Source organism: Rousettus aegyptiacus, unplaced genomic scaffold, assembly GCF_014176215.1.
Source record: "Rousettus aegyptiacus isolate mRouAeg1 unplaced genomic scaffold, mRouAeg1.p scaffold_m13_p_4, whole genome shotgun sequence".
NCBI lineage: Eukaryota > Metazoa > Chordata > Mammalia > Chiroptera > Pteropodidae > Rousettus > Rousettus aegyptiacus.
In genome coordinates, this window is record NW_023416307.1 from 120042953 (window position 1) to 120069856 (window position 26904).

The following is a 26904-nucleotide window of genomic DNA, read 5'->3' on the forward strand; positions in this document are numbered from 1 at the left end:
CCTACCAAGTCAATACTAGGTTGAGGTATTAACATGAAAATATCTAAGTTTTTTGTGTTTTTTATGTTTAGATCCGCCAATTGATGATAAGTAAGTTGTCATCTGTCAGACTGGACGATTTACCTGTGATAATCAAGTTCATTCTTCATTCTGTAACAACCACGGATGCACTTGAGGTACCCTATTATTTCTCCACAAATACCAATAGGATGTTAGATCCACAGAATAAAGCAATGATACCCTTGTGAAACTCAACAATCAAAAAAAGACTAACCTAGATGTAGATAAATTATTTAAATTAATGGGTTCTAATTGCTATTTTCTGTCTCCAAGCTAATTGATAATGCTGATTAATCCAGATGGTATTCAGGGGAGAGAATAGAGCTACTAGCCAGATTTATTGTTCTGTATAAACTGCTACAGGTTATATTTGCTATTTCAGTTAATATCTTAAGGAGTTCTGGAATTTTGAAGGGCATGACATACTAGGCTTGCATTAGCTATTTCACTAGCTCTCTTTTTCAAAATGCCTTATCTAACATTTAATAATTCTATTTCTTCAGGCTTTTAGGAAACTGTTGTGGTTTTCCTAAATTGAGAGAGTGGACTATGCCTATTCAGTTTGCACAAACAGAACATGTAGCTAATATTTATTTCCGCAGGTAATTTCTGAACTTCGGGAGAAGTTGGATCTGCAGCAATGTATTTTGCCTTCACGGTTACATGCTTCCCAAAGCAAGATGAAAAATAAAGGACAAACAAGGTATAAGCTTATCAACAGTTATCACCCTGTTTCTCATGTAGGCAAAGAAAGTTTTCTGACATTTCTCTTGACTCCAGGATAGTAGATCCTAACACAACTATAAATAATGGTAGTAATATTACACTTATGTAATACTGTACACTTTTTCAAATCATATATGGGTACATATGTGTGTGCGTATGTACATACATACATACATACATACATACATACATACATACATACATATATTGTGTCTTTGTTCTCTTGGCTATTCACATCAGTCCCAGATGGACTGCAGTACAACTTAGCCATTTTACACATGAAGTTGTGAACTTGTTCCGAGACACATGACTAGTAAATAGGAACCTAACTCTTACAGCTTTCTCTCTGCTAAGTGGAAGAATGATATTTTTCCTCTTCTGCTACTTGTAGTTCTTCAGGAAATCAAGAAAACAGTGGTCAGGACTGTGTTTTTCTTCTCTTTGATGTGATAAAGTCAGCTGTTAGATATGAGAAAACCATTTCAGAAGCCTGGATTAAGGTGAGTGAGATCTTTGGAACTTTAAACATTAAAGAGGAAATGAGTGGCAATCAGTGACAGATGTATAAGTAGGGTGAAATGAAAGTCTTAAAAGTTATTCAAGTAGAATTGATAGATGGGTTGCCATATGGGCGGATTGGTTCTCAAGTAAGAGAATAGGGTATGCTGAATAGGGCTAGAAGTGTTCTACTAATGTGTTGTAATATATTTGTGACCCTTGATTTCCCAGGCAATTGAACGCACTGCTCCAATGTCTGAACACAAGGTAATGTCCACGTACTGTGAATTTTAAATATTGCAGACTTAAAATTAGTGAAATTGCCTAGTGTTTTTTTCCTGCTTGCTTTCTTTTGCTCCCTCAAGTCATCCTTTCTGTGCCTTCTGTAGTTGCTCTAATAAACATTACCTGTCTGGTAAAGATGATATGAGGGGGTAATTTGCCAGAAGATCTTCCCTACACATTTATTCTGGCGATAAAATAAGTGTTAAATATTCATAAGGGGAAATATTAACATTCCAAGCAAACATAGTGAGTTACAGTCAAAGAAGCCCAGTCTTTGATGAGGAGGTGAAGACTAGAGTCCCCCATGTCATGAGTCAGTTCCTTGTATCTGTCCGATTGCCCTTCCTCCCACCAAATAGAATTGTCAACATAATGATGTTCCACATTTCTTTGCCCATGTAGACCTGATCAGAGTGAATCCATCCACTGTCAGGGTGATGGGACTGAATCTGTCTTAATTCCTGAAATATTTTCTTCTGTCAAGAAGCCAAATTATTAAGTTTCTTATGTACTGATTGATTCCCTTTAAGGGTTTTTTTTTTTTTTTAATTGGAATCTGTTTTGTGGGGTTTTTGTTAGTTGGATTATTTAATTTTTGATGATTATCTTAAAATCTTTTATGATACTGAATAAAACTATGAAAAAGTCAATAATTTTTCTTGGGAGGTGGAATCAAAATACCCTAATACAACCATTTTTATTTTTGCATGACGCCTAGACACCTGCATACCTATTTTTACAGATTTCTAATCACTATAAATATAATTCTGTATTCTGATTTTTTTCTCCTGATATTATGTCATAAATATTTTGCATGCGTCTACATTTGTCTTTATTGTCATTTTTCATTGCTATGTTCTGTTCTGTTATAATAATTCTCAGTTTTGGTGTCTAAATGAATAGGACCTTCAGTGAAAGGATGTCCTAAATAATTTGTTTTTGTTTTTTAAGTTAGAACATCTAAACCTTTATTAAAATATCTTCTTTTAGTTGAGATATAATTGACATATTAGTTTCAGTTGTATGACATAATGGTGTAGTATTTGTATGTACTGCAAAACGATCACCACAATATGTCTAGTTAATATCAATCACCACACAATTGCAAATATATTTTCTTGTGATATACCTTCTTAACTTTCAAATATATAATACAATATTATTAACTATAGTCACCATGTTGCACATTGCATCCCCATGACTTATTTATTTTATTACTAGAAGTTTGAACCTTTTGACCTCCTTTGCCCATTTCACCCATTCCACACCCCCTGCTTCTGGCAAACACCAATTTGTTCTCTGTATCTATCAGCTTGTTATTTTGTTTTTTGAGTTTTTTTTAGGTTCCACATATGAGATCCTGTGGTATTTGTCTTTCTCTATCTGATTTACTTCATTTCGCATAATGCTCTCAAGGTCCATCCATGTTGTTGCAAGTGGTGAAATATATATTATACCACATTTTCTTTATCCATTTATCCATTGGTGGATGTTTAGACTGTTCTCATGTCTTGGCAATTGTAAATAATGCTGCAATGAACATGGGGGTGCACATATCTTTTCGAATTAGTGTTTTTGTTTTCTTCAAATACGCAGAAGTGGCATTGCTGAATCATAAGGTAGTTCTATTTTTAATTTTTTGAGGAACCTCCATGCTGTTTTCATAGTAGCTGCACCAATTTACATTCCCACCAGCAGTGCACAGGGTTCCCTTTTCTCCATTTATTATTTCTTGTCTTTTTGATAATAGCCATTCTAACAGTTGTGAGGTGACATCTCTTTGTGACTTTTATTTACATTTCCCTGATGACTAGTGATGTTGAGCATTTTTCATGTACCTGTTGGCCATATCTTTGTCTTTGGGAAAATGTCTGTTCAGCTTCTCTCCCCATTTTTAATTGGATTGTTTGTTTTTTGCCTTTAAGTTATGTGAGTTACAAGTAATTTCTTTTTTCTTTTTTGTCCTGTTTGACTTTTGAACCTTAAAAAAAAAACCCAAAAACAGTTAATATAAGCTAAGTGGGGAGGGAAAAACCTCACAATGAATCTAAAAATGTTAAAAATAGTTTCCCTTCATTCCCTGTCCCATTTTTCAAGGATAATCATTCCTCCAGATTTTTTTTCTATTCACACACAGGTATATGTGTATGTGAGTGTAAGCATGCCCACTGTTACACATATATGTACTTGTACATTGTTTTTACAAATATTATTATTATCATCTTGCAAGTTTTTTATTTTTACCTCACAATATGTTATGAATGTCTCTGTCAAAAAATATAGTCTCATTCTTTGTAATGGCTATATAATATTCTGAAAGTGACTATCACATGTTTATATTCACAGACGTTTACAATCAACGTTTCACAAAGTAATTTTCCTAATAATGAAAATATACTGAAGTTGGCAAGTGATTTAATCTTTTTTCTCTAACATGAAGATATTAAAGTTATTTCTATAATAATGTGACTTCCACTTTTATTTTAGTGTTTTCTTAAAAGATACCAGTGACTAATAGTTGTGGCACTTTATTTCTCTGAAAAATATTTCTGTTTTGTGATAATTTAGGTACTTCCATGTGGTATGTTGAGCAAATGAGTATCATCCATTTTGTGTTTTAATGGGAACAACTTGAGAGCTGTTATTTCATTATAGTAAATGTACTGATTTATTAAACTATTTTCCTGTTGTTGCATATTTACTGACAATAGATATTTGACCTGACGATGCTTCTCATCATCTATAGCACCAACACTCAGACAAAGAAGTGCATTGAGAGGGTGCTAAGAAATAAGATTCGATCAGGCTGCTTTCAAGAAGAGCTGCTTCAGAGTACATTCTATATTCATTACTTTGTAAGTGTCAGAGAATTGGACAACATTACTGTGAAAGGTACAGAGGTTATTTTAACCTTTCCTACCTGGTGTGGGAATCTTGACACCACCACCTTTGCTGGTTGTTGATCTTTGACAGGGAGTTCAGTGTATTTCAAAACATGGAAGGATTTTTACTTACCTCATTTGAGACATTATGATGTTGATAAAACCAACCTAAGGTTGTTTTTCATCTTTTTAACAAAAGGGTCACAAAATTAGTTTATGTTAAGCTTATTAGACTTAAACTCCCAATTTTTTTATAGGAAGTATTTTAATTTCAGTCTTCTAATTACATACTTATGTAACTTGATTTTTAACCTAAAATGGAAAGTTTAACAGCTCCCATGCAAAATTTCATCCTGTTAATTTCAGTTCATTGAAACCCATTGAGACTCAAATCTTAAGTTTGTATTAATCATTTTAATTGTCTATCTCTTTACGATGTGCAACTTTGACAGACTTGCCTTCTGTGTCTGTTAAGTAGTTTTTAAAAACTCTGAGCACAGCAAGACTAGAGGAATGCTAGTAGAGACATAATTATGCATCTCTGAACCATAACTATTTGGTCATTCAGTACTGACTGAGACCTTAGGTAATCATTCTTGTTGAAATAGAAACCATTCAAATTAGAATTTTGTCAGCGAGGAATGGTGTTTGCAGGTGAATATTTAAGATTTTAACAGTGTATACCTTCTTAGAAAACTGGTAGACCCGTGGTTTGGGGCTTGGCTTAGGAATTAATGAAAATATGTAGTTGGGTCTTATATTTAGCAGTGGATTGAACTGTTATGTCTTACAGTTCTTTCTGTGCTTATTTCTGGCAATGATATGTGTTTTGCGCTGTAATTTTCCAGAGGACAGTAACCATATATAATTTTTTACTTCATTTTTACTAAGTAAAACATTATAACCAATTTAATGCTTAATTTAAGATTTTATTGTGATGATATCAGTAAAGAAGCTGGACTTAATAACTTTTTTTTTTTTACTCTGGCTCCATTAAGATATCTTAACATCTTAAAAACATTATCAGTATCAGTTTTCTTCTTGATCTTCTTTAAATGAAATCAGCTTAATTAGCTTTGAACTTTATAGACTGATTTCACATTGTAACCAACGCAAAGCAGGCCTAGTATATCCTCAAGGGAGCGATATGACTGAATGAGGAGACTGGGATTTAGAAGATCTGGATTCTAGTCCCAAATTGGGCAGATAGGGACAGTACTATTATGCTTGTAATTTAACTTATTTGAGCTTCAGGGTCAATTGTTATTAATATGTTGATTCCTATTAATTCTGAGAGAAGACTCAGAGTGGTGAATGATTATTCTGAGTAAAACAAAGATTTTTGAGGTTCCTTAAGTTAAAATGAGAGCTGGCGAGGAGAAATCTCACGTTCCAAGAAGGTAAGCAACTCTTAGTGCTGCAATAACTAAGTTTCTCCCATAGCTTTTTTCTCTTTTCTTTTCTCTCCTTAAGGTTCTTAAGGATCTTTGTCCATCCATTCTGTCGCTGGCTCAGAATTTGTTGCACTCCCTAGACCAGAGTATAATTTTGTTTGGCAGTCTGCTATACAAATATGCATTTAAGTTTTTTGACGCTTACTGCCAGCAGGTATGTTGAAATATTTATTTTGGAAAGGAGAGAACCGGGAAAAGGGAAGAAATGCAATTCCAAGTTACTTGCCTGTGATCTCATGTTTATTTCCTGTTGGTTGACAATATTGAAGGAGAAGAAACTCTGAACTGGGAATTGCGAAAACTTAGTCCTAGTCTTTGTCTCAATAAAATGAAGAGACTGGACTGGAGAATCTAATTCTGTGTTTTGAACTCTAAAATTCTCTGAGTCTAAAATGAAGATCTGGATTCACTGTACCTCAAATAAACCATGGCTTAAAGGGTTGGGGTTGTCAGGCAATTTTCACAGTATAGGGATTGTAGTTTTAAAATTTAGCTGCAAATAATCAACTGTCATTTGATTCTTGAGTTTTCTAGGAAAAAATGTAGCAGAAAACAAGTGGAGAAAGCCTGAGGGCCTAACCCTCTTCCCATGAATACGAGACACAAAACCTAATAGCACACATGGAGGAAGATGAGGGATAAAAAATGTGCTGTAGTTGTGGAAAATGATTATGAAAACAAAGAACAAAGTGTCTTATTCTACATTTGTTATACCTATTATTAATGATGTTAAAACATTTGAATGCAACTTTTTAAAATGAAGACAAAATATTAAAAATTTAAAGCAGGGCAACAGACTCAGCTGGCATGAAGTAGCTATTGCAAATGAGAAAGCCATATATGACTCACTATGGAGCAGTAGTATAAAGGAGAATGGCATCTAAGCCATTTTTTTGGAACCATCTTAATGTCTTAAAAAAAAAAACTATTATAACGGATGTTTGCTTGAAACATCCAAGTCTTACTGATAAAAACTTTCAAAACCCTTAGCTTCTTAAGTGTCATCTTTTCAATAAATTTCAGTAGATTAAGTACAACCACAACTTAAAAGGTAATATTTAACCTATATAAGAAAGAGAAAGATGATGCCAAGGAGCAAAATCAGGAGGGTTTAGATAGTGCTCACTGATTAATTATGAGAAATAAATTATGGGTGACTGAATGGTAGCATAGTTAGACTGGCATAATCCTAAACCTCCTGAATCCAGTATTAATGAAAACTAGATAATAAAATTAGATGACGGGATAGGGTAGGTTAAGATTTTAACCAAGTTGAGATTGGAATGGCCTCAGGCATGAACTTTAAGAGGACCATACCATATTTTTGCTTCACACTCTTCATTTGACTCTTTTCCGTATAGGAAGTGATTGGTGCCCTAGTGACCCATATCTGCAGTGGGAATGAAGCTGAAGTTGATATTGCATTGGATGTTCTCCTAGAGTTGGCAGTTCTAAACCTATCTGCTATGAGGATGAATGCTGTCTTTGTGAAGGTATCTAGTCCCTCCGTTGACATATGGAATCATTTTTCTTTCTAGCATATATCTGAGGGATAGCTGCTGTCAGCTATCTTGTACTCTAAATATTGAGAACTATTATTGGTAGGAGGGGTAAGAAGGAGGTGAGGTGATGGGCAAGTAATAGAAGAAATAACTCATCTATCTGTGTTAATTCCTTCAGCAAATACTTCTTTATACTTAACTATGTGCCAGCCTCTATTCTGGGTGTTATGGATACAAAAGTCAGTCCTTGCTTTTGATGATAGAAAGTAAGATACATAAGCAAGTCATTTTAAATTCAACATGATGAATTCTCTAATAAAGATAAAGTGCTATAGATGTACCAGAGCAGGAATAATTTGGCCTTGGAAACTGGAGAGGTCTTCAAAGATGAAATATCATCAATGATCCGATGAGAGAAAGTAAGGGAAGTATATCCAGGCAGAGGACAGTTTGAACAGAAGCCCATTGGCACCCAAGTCCATGCTGTGTCCAAGGAATGACAAGTTCACTAGCATGATTGGCAAATAAGATACATGGTGAGAGGTGGTAGGAGGTAAGGCTAAGAAGATACAGCCTTACGAAGGGTTTCAAATACCATGATTATGAAGGGTTTCAAATACCATGCTAAAGAGTTTCAACTTTATTTTATAGACAATAGGGAGCTATTCCATGTTTTTAACAGGGAGTTGACATAATCAAGTCTGGGCTTCGAAACATAACTGTAGGCCATGTTATCCCCATATTAGGGATGAGAAAGCTGAGGCTTTGCCCAAGGTCAAAAAGTAAGTAGTTCCCTTGTGACTCCTTCAGAATGAATAAGTAATTCATGGAGTAGAAACTGAGGGGGAATGATATGATAAGAAATAAGGTCAGAGATAAACCTTTTAGTGGAATATTTTCACCAAGAAAAGGGGAAGGGGGAGAAAAAGAATAGGGAGAACTAGTAGATATGTTAGGAAGACTAAGCAGAATGTCAATCCTCTGTGCTCTGAGCATAGCTTTAGAGAACTTGAGCTTTTGTGGATCAAATGCCTGGCTATCTATGTGTATACCTCTTATAAGGATTTAATTTGTTTAATTTAAAGGGAAAAATATTGGTTGCTCACCATATCTTTGGCATTTTTTTCTCACAGGGCATTTTAGATTATCTGGATAAAATGTCCCCTCGGCAAATACGAAAACTCTTCTATATTCTCAGCACACTGGCGTTTAGCAATCAGCATGAAGGCAGCAGTCATATCCAGGTAAGAAGCAATGCATTGAAAAAGAATCTTACTCCTCTTTAATTGAAATTTACTGCAAAAAGTCACTCCAGCCTGTGTAGTAGTAGAAACAGAGTAACCATAGTCCAAGCATTTGTTTTATTATTTTATTGCCACAAACATTAAGTGCCTACTGCATGGCAAGCCCTGAGGTGTTAGGTATATTAGACCTGCCTTCAAGGAGCTTAGTCTTTGAGAGTAGAAATGGAACTGTAATTAGCTATGAAACTGAGTAAGAAAAGCCTTTCAGGTTCTGTTCTTAATGCCTTGGGAGTACAGAGAATTCCCTTATTCTCTAAGGAACATCTGTATCTAATGTGAACTTCGTCTGGGCTTGAGTTCATTTGTGGACATCATTCATTAAAAAAGTCAGACAGAGGACTATAATAAGAGAAGAAATTAGGTTGGAATCATAACCCAGCTCTTTATATCTTTGTTGCCACCCTATGGCATTAATCCATACTAAACTATGACTTTGAGCAACCAACACCCTTTTTTAATTTAAAAGAAAATTGACTTGGTAATATGCACATGGTACAAAATTAAAAGGTATAGAAAGGATTTTTTGTTTGTTTGTTTGTTTTTGGAGGCATTGCTGGGGTCTGTGAAACTGCCCCAGGAGCTGGGGCTGTAGTATCCCCTCCTTTTCCACTTCTCGTTGTGACCAATAAAGGCTGTTTGTACTGTTAAAAAAAAATTGGTATAGAAAATTGATAAAAAATAAAATAAGTCTCCCTTTTAGTTCTCTAGGCATTTGATTCTCTAAAAGTAATCACTGTTACTAGTTCACAGCTTCCTGAGATGTTCTGAGCATTTATATATTTGTATTTACCTATATTCTACTCTTTACCCTCTTGTTCTACATCTTGAATTTCACTTAGCAGTGTATTTTGAGGATTGCTTCACATCATTAATATAGTGCTGTGCAATTATTTTATTTTTTAATTGTGATAAGTTATATATAACAAAATTTGCTATTTAAAACTTTTTAAATATACAATTCACCGGCATTAAGTACACTCACAATATCGTACAACAGTCATCATTACCTGAATCCAGAATTTTTTCATCATCTCAAACAAAAATTCTGTATCTTTTAAGCAATAGCTCCCCATTTCTCTTCGCCCAGCCCCTGGTAACCTCTAATCTACTTTCTGAATTTGCCTAATCTAGGTACCTCATTTAAATAGAATCATACAATATTTGTTCTTTTGTGTCTGGCTTATTTCACTTACCATAGTGTGTTTAAGGTTCATCCATGTTGAAGGATATATTAGAACTTCATTTCTTTTTATGGCTGAATAATATTCCATTATATGTATATACTTACTTAGTTTATTCATTCATCTATTTATGGATACCGACTTTTTTCCACGTTTTGGCTATTGTAAAGCTGCTATGAACATTAGTGTACAAGTATCTCATTGAGTACCTGTTTTCATTTCTTTTGGGTATATACCTAGGAGTGGAATTGCTGGGTCTTATGGTGATTCTGTGTTTAACATTTTGAGGAACCACCACACTATTTTCCACATCCTCACCAACACTCATTTTTCATTTTTTAATTATAATCATCCTATTGGGTATGAACTGGTATTTCACTGTGGTTTTGATTTGCATTTCCCTAATGACTAATGATGAGTATCTTATCAAGACCTTATTGGTCATTTGTATATCTTTGGAAAAGCATCTGTTCAAGTCCTTTGCTCATTTTTTAAGTGGGTCGTTTTTTATTGTTGATGTGTAAGAATTCTTGACATATTTTGGATATTAATCCCTTATCAGATATATGGTTTACAAATATTTTCTTCCATTCTGTGGATTATCTTTTCACTCTTGATAGTGTCCTTTGATGCAGTTTTGATGAAGTCTAATCTATCTGGTTTTCACTTGTGTTTTTGGTGTCATAATTAAGAAAAACCATTGCCAAATCCAAAGCTATGAAGATTTTCCCCTGTGTTTTCTCTCAGGAGTTTTATATTTTTGGCTCTTAAACTTAGATCTTGGATTCACTTTGAGTTAATTTTTGTATATATATGAGGTAAGGTTCAACTTTATTTTTAGTGTGTGAGTATCTGGTGTTTTCAGCATCTTTTGTTGAAAAGATTGTTCTTCCCCCATTGAATGGTCCCGGCCCTTTGTGGAAGATAAGTTGGCTATCTGTGGATTTACTTCTGGATTCTGCCCATCAATCTTATGTTAGTATCACACTGTTCTGATTATTACAGCTTCATAGTAATGTCAAAATTTAGAAGTGTGAGCCCTCCATATTTGTTCTTTTTCAAGATCATTTTGGCTATTTGGGATTCCTAGAAATTCCATATAAATTTTAGTGGGATTTTTCTATTGCTGAAAAAAATGCTGTTGGGATTTTAGTAAGAATTACATTGAATGTGCATATCACTTTGAGTGGTGTCATTATCTTAAGAATAAATCCTAAGTATTTTTTTCTATTTCATTATTTTAGCTGAGCAGCCAACACATGATAATTCATATATGCTTATTGAGCAGCTATCACAATAGTAACAATAATAACTGTTGTTATTGAATGTCTACCATGTGCCAGGCACTGTTCTGGGATTTTTCATAATTTGTCTCTGATCCTTTCAAAACCTTCCGCATTTTTATAGATGAAAAATAATGAGACTCAGAGAGATGAAATGATTTGCCAAAGGACACAGTTAGTAAATGATAGAAACTTGCTATTCTAGGTTTTGCTACTCCAATATTTATAGGCTCTTTTGTCATTCCAACATCTTCATTTTTCTCTATCTTTGTCTTCTTGCAGGATGACATGCACTTGGTGGTACGGAAGCAGCTCTCCAGCACCATATTCAAGTACAAACTCATTGGTATCATTGGTGCTGTCACCATGGCTGGTATCATGGCAGCAGACAGGTATGCAAGGAAATTCAGACTTCTGTGGCTCCAGGTCAATTAATCAAGTTGCTTTCTTGGTGTTCTTCCTGTCTGCAACATCATGTTTGATACAAATAAAGTCTTCCCATGGATTCTTTGCCCCTTGCACTTTGATGCCATAATGGTAGCATCTCAAGAAACATCAGATTTGGGGCTTAATAACACATCGTATTGCAGAGCGACATTGGAATTCAGTATAAGCACATTGGAAATGATTCGTCAGGAATTCCTGAGGCCCCAGGAGACATCTGTAGAATTAGTATTGTGGTTGCATAGTGTGCAAGTTACTCTGCCTCTCTGTGCCTTTGTATTCTCACATCTGTAAAATGAAAATAATAATAATATTTACTTTATGGGGTTGTTGAGCATTAAATGGTTAGAGCAATGCCCCATGCTTGCTTTTATGATTGTTACTAATTTTAGTTTACCATTCAAAAAAAAATCTAAGAGGGCCATTGTTTGCTTTAATCCACATTTTAATGGCCTAAATAAATACTCTTCTCTGCCTTTATGTACTTTTATCCCTACTCCCATTCCAGGGAAGGCAGGATTCTTTAACTTATTGCCAGTTGTTAAAAATATTACAAAAGTAAAACTAAAATTCCTTGTTTTTAGAAGTAGATCTTCCAGTTTGACCCAGAGGAAAGCAGACCTGAGCAATGAACAGTACACACAGGTGAGTTCTTATAATGTAGTTGGATACATTTAGGAGTAATTGAGGAATTGATTCTGATTACTGTCAGTTTACCAGAAAGTGTGCTTCTTTTTTAAAAATATGTTTTCCTGAATTCATAGCTTTTGTGATTTGTACCACTTTTATGGCAGTTATAATCTACTGGCTTGGGTCGCATTTATTTCTGTATCTGTCTGATCTCCCTAATTATGCTGTAAATTCCTAGAGAGCAAGAAAAGTGAGCCATGTTCGAAGAATAGCAAATTGAGTAGAGCATAGGGACAAGTAAGTGTATAATTGGAGAGTTGGAGATAAAGCTAGTTTGGAGATAGAAAACAGAGGGTCTTGAATGTGAATCGAGACGTTTGATTTAATTTTTTATGCATAGGTAGTCTTTAAAGATTTCTCAGCATATAAATGGCATAATCCAAGCTTTGCTTTAGAAAAATTAATTTGAGTGCCTGTGTTTGGTGGATTGGAAAAGAGATGAGACTAGAAAGAGAGACTGGAGGGTCAGGAAAACCTCAAGTGAGAGGTAGTAAGAGCTTTGCCAGTGAAATTAGAAAGAGAAGAACCCGTTACGCAATGGGGTGAATGGTGTTTAGGAAGCATTGGCAGCCCAAGGGCTGAACTATTTTTCTCTTTGCTGCTCCAGGTGACCTCCTTGCTGCAGTTGGTTCATTCCTGCAGTGAGCAGTCTCCTAGGGCCTCTGCACTTTATTATGATGAATTTGCCAACCTGATCCAAGGAGGAAAGCTGGCTCCAAAAGCCCTGGTAAAGCCAAGTATCTTCCTAAAGCAATGAAGCATGAGAGCTGCTTTACTACACATTCTTCAAGGCCTTATCTTCCTAAAGCAATGAAGCATGAGAGCTGTTTTACTACACATTCTTCAAGGCCTTCTTCTCTCTGTTGCACTACAAAAGGAGATCATCCTATGAGCTCTTCCATATTCTATTTGGGAAGGCTGTTCTGACTTACCCTGCCCTGGCCTCTCCACTGAAGCCTCCTTCACATAATAACAGTAGTAATAATAGTAGTAATGATGAGGTGCTGATAACATTGATGATGCCGTTGAAAGCCAACATCTACTCTGTGCCAGGCACTGTGTTAGCATTTTTCATGCATTATATCTTTTCTTCTTCATAATAAGAGGTATATGTTATTACTTTCCTTTTTAGAAATGAAGAAACTGAGACTTAAGGTTGATAGTTTGTCTAGGGCTCCACAGCAAATACATGTGGTGCTACATAGTCTTTTTTTATTTGTTTGCTTTTTGAAGGAATGGGTTGGGCAGACCATCTTTAATGATTTCCAAGATGCTTTTGTGGTGGACTTGCATGTTGTTCCAGAAGGGTAAGTACTGTTAACCCACTGACTTAATTGTGCTGGTGAAGAAATTGTGTCAATAGCTGGTACAGACATCAGAATGCCCTTTACCTCAGCCAAGTCTAGCCCATTCCCACAGCTTCTTTCCTCAACCTCAGCACCCCCAGCTCCAGAATTGCTAAAAGGTCCCCACTGTTCTTTCTCCTGTTTCTCATTTCTCCTCATAGAAGGGAAGATTGATTCGTTCTAGTGGTTTCCCCCATAGACTTATATACCATTGAGTTGAAGCATCAGATTCTGGTTTCTCTCCACAGTGAATATCCGTTTCCTGTGAAAGCTCTGTATGGACTAGAAGAATACAGTAGTGTTGATGGAATTGCCATCAACCTCCTGCCACTGTTGTTCTATCAGGACTTTGCAACTGATGGGGGTAGAACAACTTCACAGGAATCAGACCACAAGTCAGTATACTTTCTCTTTTCTAAAACATCTGCTGGTGTTTTGAATATTCACAGGGAATTCCATAGTTCTTGCAATCTGTGAGGAATTTGATTGAAAAGCGTTTCTCCCAAGACAGGTTGTATTTGGATAGGTTAGGGAGATTGGGCAGATGCATATTTTCTTGGACCCTGGGGTTGGGATTTGCATCGCTTCATGACAGCCAGCAGGTTTCTGTGAGGCTATTTTTGTTTCTGTTCTTTTTCCCCTCCCATGGACATAATTGTCAATCTTTGCCACTCTTACTCCCTCCTTCCATTTTACCTCCACTTCTCCTACCACATGGGCATTCATTCTGTTCACCTCTGCCTTCCTTCAGTTCAACTCATTATTTATTTGCTGAGCATTCATTAAGTTCCTTGTCATATGTTCCTAAATGTAGACATTTATTTTGTGCAAACTACTTTAATTGTAAGATTAGGCTTTCTATAAATGTGGACTAATATGCCTTTAAAGTGGGTCTAAAGATGGATTTTTCCTTCCCAGATTGGTGTCTCCGTTGTGCCTGCCTCCCTATTTCCGATTGCTGAGATTTTGTGTGGCGGGACAACATAATGGAAACTTGGAGGAGATCGATGGTTTATTAGGTATAAGACAACGTTATCACATCTTATTCTTTTTCTAACCTTTTTTTGTAAACTTAGAGAAGGGGCAGGGATTTTCTAACTTCACAGAGTAGTATAACAGTAATAATGGAGTTCCAAAGACGAAATAATACACGCAGAATCCTATCATGTTAATAAATCAGTTATCATAGTTCCATGTTGCTTTCTGGTCATTGTCCCTGTAATTGTTGCAAAGACTTCTTAATTATATTTGTTGACCCCTGCATAATGTGGAAGTATTTTCGAGCCTTATCAAAACTTGACCATCACGTACAAGTTAAAAGGGAAAGTACATAGTAGGAGAGCTAGCTCTAGGGGTAGCATCCAGGTTCTGTTGACTTGAGCTAAAGGGAGTTAGAAATGTTTGTTCTTCTCTTTCAGATTGTCCTATATTCCTTACTGACCTGGAGCCTGGAGAGAAGCTGGAGTCCATGTCTGTTAAAGAGCGCTCATTCATGTGTTCACTCATATATCTTACTCTCAACTGGTTCCGAGAGGTGAGTAGAGTTACTGGACCATTTCACCTATTTTCTGTAGTTCTTCTCAAAAAGAAACTATTTTTTTGGTTCTCACAGGACTCCCCACCAAGCACTAAGCCCTGTGTGTTTCTCCAACTGTTATGTCCCACCCCTCGCTAATAATATATACCATCCGATATAGCCAAATCAGAATACTAGAATTCACTTCATGTTGTCATACTTTACTACCTCCAAGCCTTCTTACAGTATACTTACTTCTGCCTAGAATAACTTCACCTTCTGCACTGCGAAAATACTGTTCTTCCTTGCATAGTTACACACTTAATGTTTCAATTCAGTGAGATCAATTGAATGATAGTTTTCCCTTTCCTTTAGAACATATTTGTGCACAATAATATGAAATATAAGAAAAATGAAATGAAAGTAACTTTTATAAAGTTACTTTGCTTTTTCATGCATATTATTTCTGAGAATATATTTGCTTAAATTATCTCTTATCCTCACAATTGTGTTATGATGTAGACAAGAATGGATATTATCCTTTTTTTTAGTTCCATGTTGGAATTGCATGTACAGAGAATTCAAAGTCATTAAAATTTATGAATCATTAATACTATGCCAATTGCTGGGCTAATTTCTTTATTTACACTATTTAATTCATATAATAACTGTGTTCCCATTTTATAGTTGAAGAAATAAAAGCTCAGAAAGGTTAAAGGTTTCGGCCAAGGCCACACAACTAGTAAGTAGTAGAATAAGACTCGTTTCACCAAAGTGTGTGCTCTCTAGCCACTATACTATTCCACTCTGTTACTTAACTTGTAATAAATAAAACTAAGATTAAAAGTCAGATCTCCTGTATTGGCCTGGGGCTTTTTCTTCTCCAGCACCTTGCTGAGAACACTCTTACATTACAGACTAAACTGACAGCTCCTGCTGCTTGATGGCATCTTTAGCTCTGGATAAATAATGTTAAATCTGAACTTTTCTAAGTATAAGAATATACTTTGTACTTTTGCAGGTTGTAAATGCCTTCTGCTGGCAAATGTCACCTGAGATTAAGGGGAAGGTGCTCACCCGGTTAAAGCACATCGTAGAACTTCAGAAAATTCTGGAAAAGTATTTGGCAGGTAAGGGAAGTGTCCTGATAGCCCTACTTGGACAGCACTAAGGAGATAAAGAACTTAGCCAGGCTCAGTGATAGCTGTCCCCTACTGATCTGTGACAAGAAAATGAATGCTCAACAAAATTTTTTTAAATGAGTGTATCCATTTCCTCCCCCCCCCCCCTTTTACTCCCAAGAGCTCTTCCTGCTTAAGAAAATATACAACATTGGTTAGGCTTTTATAAAGTTACTTTGCTTCTTTAGAGGTCAAAATTCCAGTGCCCTTTGCCTTCCTGAACATAGTTATGAACCAGTAGTAAAGCTGAAAGCTCTTAATACCTTCTGACCTTTAAGTAAACTTTCCTTTTTTAAAGCGTTAGCTTGGGGGTGACTCCATAGTGTAGTGGTTAGCATGTCTGCTTTACACGCAGTAGGTCCTGGGTTCATGCCCTAGGTGGAGCCACAGACCATACCTCAGGTGCGCCAGGCCCCAGGTGTGCCAGGTGCACGCTGCAAGCATGTGGGAAGAGACGCCCCGACTTCAGAGATCCAGTTCTTAGGGGGTGGAGGGGGGGGACGGAATTAAAGCGAGAAAATAAATAAATAAAGTGCTAGCTTGATTCTCTGGGGAAAAAATGGAACATCCCTGCGGCCCTCATCTAAATAATTGTGTGTAAAACAAACCATTATGTGACCAACTATTGTTAATATCTTTAGATTATAAATGTAATTTAGTTTACTTTTAGTCCTTATCTGCTTGGATATTTTATATCATTATTTAGAATGGATTTATGTTCATCATAATTGATCAATATATTCTCATAAGTTGTCTCTGGCCATTTTCCTATGCCAAAACAATTAATGTCATATGACTTGAATGCCTCTTTCAGGCAGTCAGCCATGCTTGGTAGTTCTTTAGTCAACTGAGTAATTAGCATTCCCAGTCTAATGGTGGTATATGGTCGTTATATGTAGAGCTTCTGCCTGCTATCTGTTTCAGTCACCCCAGACTATGTTCCTCCCCTTGCAACCTTTGACTTGGAAACTGTCGATGTAATACCTCAAACCAGTACTGCTGTTTCAACAAAAATCAGAAAACAAGGAACGATAGGTAAATATGTTTTAATCTTACTCTGTATCTCCATATTGAATTGACCTAAGAGGTTACATAGACTGAGGCATTAGTAATTGGAGAGATTTATGTAATCGAATCCTTTCTTTGGCATAATTATAAATAACTGTAATTTGGGATTATGAAATTACCTCCTCTATCTCTGGGTAGTGTTTAGCAGGTTGTTTCCTAAAGGCAGCGATATTTAGCAAACATGATTATTGATTCCTTGAATACTTTTCTCTTTTCGGAACATAAGGAGGAAGGAAATGTAAAGCAGGTGGCAACAAAACATCTTCCTGTGACACATTTTCAAAGGAGGATGGTTCAGAATGTGACCCTACACCATCTGATAGAGGCCACCTGGAAAAGGTATTGAAATGAAAGTGTGTCAGCCTGGTGAAATTAACAGAGGGCCAGCTTTATTCTCTTGCATTTTACAGAGAGAGAAATTAGGGAAAGGAGAAGCAAATGAATTCTTTTAGTCCTAGCAGTACCTTCTCAGTAGCAGAGTTCAGGTTAGGCTCTATGTCCTTCTCACTACTATATACTTTTTTCTAATTTATCTTGAATATTTTACTCTTTTTTTGTTTGTACCCTAGCAGTGCTTTGAATTCTCTCTTGTTGGAATTATCAAATTCTGTCTTCGTAGTTGACATAGTTGTAGATATACTTCTTTTAGTCTCTTTAACCTTCTGATCCCAGATTATTAATTTCTTGATGAATTGAGATAGCATAAAATGCTTTGTACAGTTTTTGATACTTAATAAACAGTTCTCTTTTACAATAACTGCACCACTCACAGAGTAGGTTTCATATATTCGTGATATTGCCTGAACACATGGATCCCAATTTTTCTGTTTTTTAGCTACGTTCACTGAGTATTTATTATGTATAGCTCTTTTAATCCTCCTAAAAACCCAAGTTTAGTAGTCATCCACATTTAATAGATGAGGAAACTGAGACCCAGAGAGGGTAAGTGACTTGGCCAAGGTCACGTGGTTAATAAGTGCTTTAGCAAGGACTTGGAGCCAAATCTTTCTTGTTTTTTAATTAATTTATTTTCTAATTACAGTTGGCCTATAATTTTATATTAGTGTCAGGTGTTCAAAATAGTAATTAGACATTTATATACCTTATGCAGTGATCACTCCAGTAAATCTAGTATTTATCTGACACCATACATAGTTATTACAACATTACTGACTATATTCCCTATGCTGTACTTTATATCCCTGTGACTATTTTTATAACTGGGAGATTATACTTTTTATTTCCTTTCACCTTTTTTATCTACCCTCCCACAATTCTTCCCTCCCATCTGGTGACCATCAGTTTGAAGAAGCCAAATCTTTCTGGCCCCTAAGCTCATAGTTTTCTGTACCATACCATAATGGCTTGATTTGTCTAATATTTCATCCCTAAGGAGAAAACAACCAAGAACCTTCATGTGTAACCTGTATCCCAATATTAAATTAGATTCTTTGGTAAAAGTTGGTGATGTGATGAAAATATAATTTTTGCAAAAGATGAATGCATAATTGCACTTTGAAATCTTCATTAAAAATTTTACCAAATAGAATTCTTTTTTATTTTGTTGGTTGCTGCCACTATCTCCCCAGGAGTTCAAAAAAAAAGAAGAAAAGACAGTGTCGCTACAGAATTATCATGCTTTTTTCCGAGAGCTGGACATGGAGGTCTTCTCTATTCTGCATTGTGGGCTTGTGACCAAGTTCATCTTAGACTCTGAAATGCACACTAAAGTAAGTGACAGAGATGAGATCCCAGAACATAATCTTTGAGAAAGTGCCTCACCTCTATTTTTATTTCAAAAAGAATACCATGATATTGAGAGAAGTTGGGCTCTGGCTTCAAAAGCTTTCATGTGTGAAAATAATGATGAATAATCATCCTCATCATCTTAATATTTATAAGTCTAAGTTTTTTATATTGTGTTAGACATTATAAAAGATTGTGCTAATGAGATGGTCCTCACCTTCATTACTAACAATAAGTTATTTTTTTCTTTTTTTTCTTTTTTTTAAATTCTTTAATGTCACCACATATTTGCTAACAATAAATTATTTAGATTACTCTTATAGAGCAGCTCTGTTCCAGATTATAGAGGTCAGTGCTATTAATTTTCACTTTTTCGTGGCACGTGTTCAGCGTCTATCAGATGCTTATTGAGACCTTTATTGTGTTTATCACTAATCTAGACATTGACATTTCAGTAGTACATACAGAATGATGCTTGCCTTTAAATAGTTAATAATATATTAAAAGAAGTAGACATAACTATCTGTGCATGCTGTGTTGGTGGGTCTGAACCAAGTACCAGTGAAACTCAGAAGAGAGAATGGTATTTATAAGGAAGTTAGAAATAGAGAACATTTTCACAGAAAAGATAACTTTTGATATGGGATTTTATCAGAGAGTAGAGTTTCTCCTGTTTAAAAAAAAAATTGAGAAATAGCATGAATTTTTACTGTATTTTTTTATAAGAATGTAAGGTCCTTCAGAATAGATGGTATTTTTTTTTTCAGTCTTTTTATATCAGCCTGTACTTGGAGATTCTCCATAAATGTATACTGAAGTGAATAGTTTGAAATAATACTGTTCCATTCTCTTTCTGTTAGTATAATACACTTATAAGGATCCCACCAAGAGTTAACAGTAGCAAAACATTAGGAGAAAGAAAATATGAAAGGATTATTTAATGAACACAGAAAAGTGAAATTCCCTTGAATTAGTCATTTTTTTTTTTTATCCTGGGTATTTAGGAAATGGACCTTGGGTCCACAGCTGGAAAGATACACAGAGACTTTTTAAATTTATTATTTAATTAATTTTTTAGGGTGACATTGGTTAATGAAATCCAATGAGTTTCATTTGTATACTTTAACAGTAGGGCATATATATATAGTTACACTGTGTGTTCATAGAGACATTTATTTCTAGAGAAAAAGTGTGTTTTCTAAAACTATACTGCCTATTAAAATTCTATTTTAATAATTTGAAATTTTGTTTTACTTTAGGAATGCTTAACTTCTTGATTTGTTGACAGAGTATAACAGCTACAAGGTGGGGGAAATTTCCCCCTTTTGGTAATGGTCAGATTCTTCACCCATGGGGAAGATAAAACATGAAATTGTGCTCCCTAAAATAGATGCTAGGACATGCTTGAAATTATTCTTTTCTTCTTCTTTGTAACAGGCTACAGAAATTGTGCAACTTCAGCCCCCCGAGCTGCTTTTCTTACTGGAAGATCTCTCCAACAAGGTGGAGAATATGCTGACACCTTCTATTGCCAGGAGAGTCCCCTTCCTCAAGGTTAATATTGGCAGAAGTACATGCCCTGGCCTTAATGGATTTAGAAAAAGGAGGTCTTATTAGTGAATAAGTTATCACTTCTCCGGCATTGTGTTTAGGCCACTGGGTAACATGGTGGCAGCCTCACTGCAAGACCATATTCATACTGCTTTAGAAAGGAATTCTGAAACAGAAAATGAAAAAGCTACCCCAAGCAGGAAATGTATTTCTAAATGCCCTGAACATTCTTGAGTCCTATTCTGTCTTCAGGTTTTTATTTTAAAAGCTTCCCAAACTAAGCCCGTACCCAAGCTTCAGTGTAGTAGTTGTCTGTCTAGAGAAGGCCAGAACCTTGAATGTGTATATGGCGTACAAATATGCCATAGCATCTGTTGAAGTGGTTGGATGATGCAAACAACAAAATGTGAAAAATTTTAGGTGTAAACATGTAAGCAATATATCCAGTTACTTGATTCTTCTTTGCATTCACTATTTGTTTTACATTCTTATCAACCTAAATGATTTGTATATGAGATTACTAATGAGATAAATTTGTGAGCTTTATCTCATTAGTAATTATGGGTCTATACTTCTCAAACTCTGGTCATAGTCTACAGAAGCCAATCTCTTTGTTATTTGGTGATGGAGCAAGATCTCTCTGTCAGAATAGAGTGTTAAGCAAGCAGTTTATTTGTTTATCCGCCCCTACCTGGTAGCACAGGTTTGACTAAACCCCATAATAAACTCTTAGTTTCAGAGAAGCTATCTAGCAGTTTTTTCCCCAGTAACTCTGAATTTATTATAGAATAAAGGAAACCAGAATATTGGATTCTCACATCTCCATCAGAGATCTGCCCAAGAAATTGCCCGTTGTATTGTTCAACTGATGACCCCAATGTGTAACCATCTGGAGAATATTCACAACTATTTTCAGGTCAGATGCCTATCTTATTATTATAGACACTTAGAAATCACTAAGTGAACAAGATATTTAATTTTGGCTGAGAAATATTGAAAGAAAATGAAGGCAATTGCTGAAGAAACTATCTTTAAGCATTTTTTCCATTTAGTGCTTAGCTGCTGAGAATCATGGTATGGTTGATGGACCGGGAATGCAAGATAGGGAGTACCACCTAATGTCTTCTTGCTATCAGAGGCTACTGCAGATTTTTCATGGGCTTTTTGCTTGGTGAGTATGTGACAAGTTCAGCAGGTAGAGATAATCCAGTATGTACTTGCTTTTACTTGACAATCACCAGGCATTGAGGTATATAGAAAAGGAGGAAAAGCCTCCAAAGCCTTATGTAAATATCATGCTTATTCTTTTTGAAGAGTTTTTGTCTGCATCATTTCATTTGATTTTGCACCCTCTGTGTCTTAAAGAGTCGCTGTTAACTCATTTGAATATTAGATGACCTGCTTTTGGCTAGTGTTTAACAAACCTGGCCATCTGATTCTTAGCGGAGTTTGCCATGGCAAGCTTTCCGTAATAACAGGGGAGAGAAGGTTACTTAAGTTGTTACTAAACAAGTTCTGGATAAATTACAGATTACATGGTAAATAACTCTGGATAAATTACAGAGTTTAGCACAATTGGAGCTGTAGTATCTGGGGACACCTTCAGGGAAGCAATGGAACTTCATCAGGCCCGTGAAGAGTAGATGGCCTTTTGGGAGGTAAAGGAAGCGGCTGGAAGGCATAACAGGAAAGACACAGGATAAAAGTAGAAATGAAGGATGTGTGTCCCTTAAATGCTTTTGTTCCTCAGGGCTGAGCCCTGGCCCCTCTGTTCTCATTATATGAGTTTCCTGGGCAATTGCTCTCAAGCTTAAGTTTGTGCTAAAATTTGTCTTCTGAACTACTGGTATTTATATCTAGCTTCCTACTAAACACCCTCTTAGATGTGTCATTTACACCTCAGACTCATCACATCTAAAATGGAGTGTATCATTCTTACCACCACTTCTTCAGCTTTGCCTGGCTAGGTAAATGGCACCATCAACTCTCTGAGCCAGAAACCAGGAGTTATTCTTTGTTCCTTCCTCTACTTTACTTTTTTTCTCTCCCACATCGGATCTCAAAATCCTGTTGATTTTATCTTCTGGATCAGGGGTCCCCAACCCCCGGACCATGGACTGGTACTGGTCCATGGCCTGTTAGGAACCAGGTTGCACAGCAGAAGGTGAGCAGCGGGCAAGCGAGCAAAGCTTCATCTGTATTTGCAGCTGCTCCCCAGCGTTAGCATCACCACCTCAGCTCCACCTCAGATCATTAGGCATTAGATTCTCATAGGAGCACTGGCCCCTATGAGATCTAACTAGCCACCTGTTCCCCTCCTTCCCTACTGCTTCCAGATTCCTGTCATTTCTCACCTGGCCTAGATTATTTTTACAGTTGTTCTCTCTGCCTCTCAGTTGCCCTCCCTCGGTCCGTCCTTCACACAGCAGTCAGAGTGATCTTCCCAATGCAAACTCCATCTTCTCCTATCCCAGCTTTGGTTTCTGATTGCCCTTGGCTTTTTCTTGAGTTTCAACTCTTTTACTTAGCTGCTAAGACCTTTTATTATCTGACTCCTGCTATCCCACTCATTGTCTTATACTCTGCCCTCCAGCTCTACTGAATTAATTCAGCACCCTATATAGCTTTCACTTGAAACGTATCACACATACTCATCCTACCAGAATCTCCATCCTTCTTTTTCCCCAGTCTTTTCTAACTCAGTCTTGAAGTCTGGATTTAAACTTCACTTCCTCAGAGGTGTCTTCTCTGATCCCTAGGGCAGATTAGCTCCCTTTCTGCCTCTTTGATACTTACTTCTTCCTTAATACTCTGGTATTCTCTTATAATAAGGCTTGTTACATGTTATTATATGTACTTACTTGTTTATCTGTCTTCCCTGCTGGACTGTGGGCTCTATAAGGGCTGATACCAGTCATGGTTGTATTCTCAGTACTTAAGAACAGTGCCTGACAAAAGATTTGGACAGATGCTTCATCAAGGAGATATATGGATGGCAGATAAATACATGCAAAGATGTTCAGTAGTATTAGTTATTTAGGAAATGCAAAATAAAAATAATAGCATGGCTAAATTAAAAAGATTTACTTGGCAAGTGTTGCCAAGGACATAGAGCAACTGGAACTCTCACATGCTGCTGGTGGGTCTATAAAATGGTACACCCACTTATTAAAATATTTTTGCATTTCCATCAAAAGTTAGACATACACTTACCATATGACCCAGCCATTCCACTCCTAGGTACTTACCTAAGAGAAACGAAAACATATGTCTAACACAAAATCTTGTGCATGAATCTTTATAGCATCTTTATTTGTAATAACCTCAGACTGGCAACAACTCCATGTCCATTAGCCAACAAACAGATAAATTGTGGTATGTCCATATGGTGGAATACTACATGCAACAACATGGATGAAAAAAGAATTATATTGAATAAAAAGTGAGATCCCAAGAGTATGTAGTATTTTATTTCATTTATATGAAATTCTAGAAAAAGCGTGTAATCTTGCAGTTACACAAAACAGATCAGTGGTTGCCTAGCGTTCGGCAGGAGGATGTAGGGAGGGAGGGATTACAAAGAAATACAAGGAAACTTGGTGGTAATGGATATGTTCATTATTTCATTATCATGGTGGCTTCATGGGTTTATATGTAAGTCAACTGATCAAATTCAACGTTTTAAATACATGCAGTTTATTGTACATCAGTTTTACCTCAAAGCTGTCCAAAGAAAAGAACCCGATCCACAATAGGTCCTTGAAATACGCTTGTTGAAAGGAAGAAAGACTACTCGTGGTGATGTGGAAATGTTTCTAGAGGAGTAGATCTAGGGGGTCAGATTGTGCTAGGCCTTGAAGGTCAGGCAGAAGAATTTGAATGTTGTCTGGGGAAGCAATTTTGGAATTTTTGATCACAGCCATAATGTAATGAAAGCAGTGTTTTAGGAAAACCCCTTTGGCAGCAGTGTGCAGGAGAAATTAGAAAGGAATGCAAAGACCAGTCAAAAGGTGTTGACATGATCGACACATGTGATGATCAGGGCCTGGCCTAGACTGATGGCCTTGGCTTGAAAAGGAATTGTCAAGACTCGACTTATTAATATAGAAAAGAATAAGTTCTTTATTGAGCACCTACTATGGATTAGACATTGATTTAGCAATTTGACAAAATAATTCCTGTTTTTTTGGAGAAGACTGTGACTTAGCTCTAAAATATAGGGAATGAAAGAGATTTTTTTTCCCTTGAAATGAAATCTAGGCGGTTTGTTAGGTGTTTAAGGAAAGACTGTTTTGGGTATACTTCAGCTTCTAATCCAATACTGAGAACTGTGACCGAACTTGGCACTTGAGTACTTTCAGTATTTCAGTTCTCCTTTTTCCTCTCTTGACTTATTGATGGGACAGATTGGAGGCTAGGACCCTCAAATGCTCTCCAAGCAATCTTCCTGAAACTAAACTAAACCATCTTACCTTGACTTTCTCTTAGGAGTGGATTTTTTCAACCTGAAAATCATAATTTACTATACTTAGCCCTCGAGGTCCTTACTAACCGACTGAAGCAGAGAGAGCTTGACCAGCCCTTGGAGGAACTGCTCAGGTAGGTCTAACTACATATCCTGAGGAACTCCTAGTAATAAGATTGGCAAGATTTCTTAGAAACAACTTGAATGTCTCTTAGTAGTTGTGAGAAAAATGTTTTCAGCTGCTTTTCCTTAGTTATGTGAGCTTTTTCACCTATGAATTGAGATAAATCCTGAAGCATCAGAAACTGTTGAACAAATACTAAGTCTTTATGCATCTTTCATCTTGTAAAGTTTGCCTTTTCAGGTAATGATGATGACAACACTGAACATCTATATTGTCAACTCTGGATTTTCCAAGGACCCACTCTGTCTCCCAGTAGAGTTGGGTAATTAGGTAGCAGCTGGTTATCACTGATTACCTGTATCTTTCTCCTAATCTTGGAAGAAGAGGAGCCTAGGTCAAGGGCTAGGCAGTGGAGGAGGGAGCTGAGGAGATCTACAGGGCTTGGCTCCCAATCTCCTACTCCAGCTTCAACCAGAGTAGTTGGTCTTTCTCTCACCTCCTCTGATGGCCTCAGCTATCACAGGGTGTGCAATCAATGCTTATTATCTCTACCTTTACGGCAGGACCTTATTTCATTTTAAATACAGTACTTTTAAATTGGTTTGACTTTCTTCCCACCAGTCAATCAGGAGTTGACTCTAGTTTTATTTCAACTATGATTTTGGATTAATTTTGACTCCCATCTCCCATTACTTCAGTGTATTAAAAGCTGACGAACTATATGGTACATTTATTAAAAGCTCTGCTTCCTCTGCCTTATAATTTCCTTTCATTTTGTTTCTATGAAGTCAGAATTTAAACATTTTCTCAGTGTGTTGCCTAAGGCCTTGATCTAGGGTTGCACATTTAAGCATGGCCTAGACTAGTAATTGGGGATCTTGGCATACACGACCCCTTCAAGACATGAATTTCACCCACTGGACTCTGTTCTGCTCTAGCTTTCTCCATACAGTTATAGTTCTCTATTAAGGTCTTGAAAGAAGATTGCTACTAAAGCACCTAAAAATAAGGATTCTAATTAGGCCATAAAGTGGACTTGAGCAATTCATGGATTTAGATATATCTGTATTACTTGTGATGCTTCTTTTTTTTTGTCTCCTTACAGCCAGAGCTTCCATTACCTGCAGAATTTTCATTGCAGCGTTCCCAGTTTCCAGTCTGCTCTTTATCTCCTCAGACTTTTGATGGTCATTTTGGAGAAATCTACAGCTCCTGCCCAGAAAAAAGAAAAAATTGGTGATGGGCCCAGAGTCTCTTTTTTTCCCTTCATAAATAGGATTAATAACTCAAGCTTGTAAACTTGGGGCTTTCTAGGACCTTGTATGTTTTACCTGTAAATCTCCCCCATAACTATGGGTGTGCAGATCACTGATTTATACAACCTAATGGCAGCACAGACAGTAGGAAGAAAATACAAAACAAACCTTTCTTGTTCATATGTCTGAATCTGTGGGGTGGCCACTGCTTATTGGCCTGCCCAGGAGGAACAAGATTGGCTTTCCCACTGCCTAGCAGCATTCCTTTCCTCTGTGTGTGTCAAAGTGGAGTGAGAGGGTGGGCCATCTTGGGTCTTGGAGCAGGAACCAATTTGTCTGTTA

At 36.5% G+C, this 26904-nt stretch overlaps 1 protein-coding gene across 4 annotated transcripts in view; it reads left to right on the plus strand.

Moving 5' to 3' along the window:
- The window catches only part of FANCD2 (FA complementation group D2), a 52036-nt gene that overhangs the window by 15450 nt on the left and 9682 nt on the right, over positions 1-26904 (plus strand). For 3 of the 4 annotated variants that reach the window (XM_016121371.2, XM_036220001.1, XM_016121372.2), the window contains 24 exons: positions 72-176; positions 663-763; positions 1178-1286; positions 1516-1551; positions 4281-4424; positions 5925-6059; positions 7267-7398; positions 8541-8651; positions 11458-11567; positions 12204-12264; positions 12917-13036; positions 13543-13616; positions 13904-14050; positions 14574-14674; positions 15074-15189; positions 16193-16301; positions 17277-17387; positions 17647-17759; positions 19010-19150; positions 20604-20720; positions 21505-21633; positions 21770-21888; positions 25206-25316; positions 26412-26542. In XM_016121371.2, coding sequence (XP_015976857.2) covers positions 72-176; positions 663-763; positions 1178-1286; positions 1516-1551; positions 4281-4424; positions 5925-6059; positions 7267-7398; positions 8541-8651; positions 11458-11567; positions 12204-12264; positions 12917-13036; positions 13543-13616; positions 13904-14050; positions 14574-14674; positions 15074-15189; positions 16193-16301; positions 17277-17387; positions 17647-17759; positions 19010-19150; positions 20604-20720; positions 21505-21633; positions 21770-21888; positions 25206-25316; positions 26412-26542 — 2683 coding nt within the window. The remainder of the gene's footprint in view (positions 1-71; positions 177-662; positions 764-1177; positions 1287-1515; positions 1552-4280; positions 4425-5924; positions 6060-7266; positions 7399-8540; positions 8652-11457; positions 11568-12203; positions 12265-12916; positions 13037-13542; positions 13617-13903; positions 14051-14573; positions 14675-15073; positions 15190-16192; positions 16302-17276; positions 17388-17646; positions 17760-19009; positions 19151-20603; positions 20721-21504; positions 21634-21769; positions 21889-25205; positions 25317-26411; positions 26543-26904) is intronic. The other variant, XM_016121374.2, reaches the window with a different exon arrangement.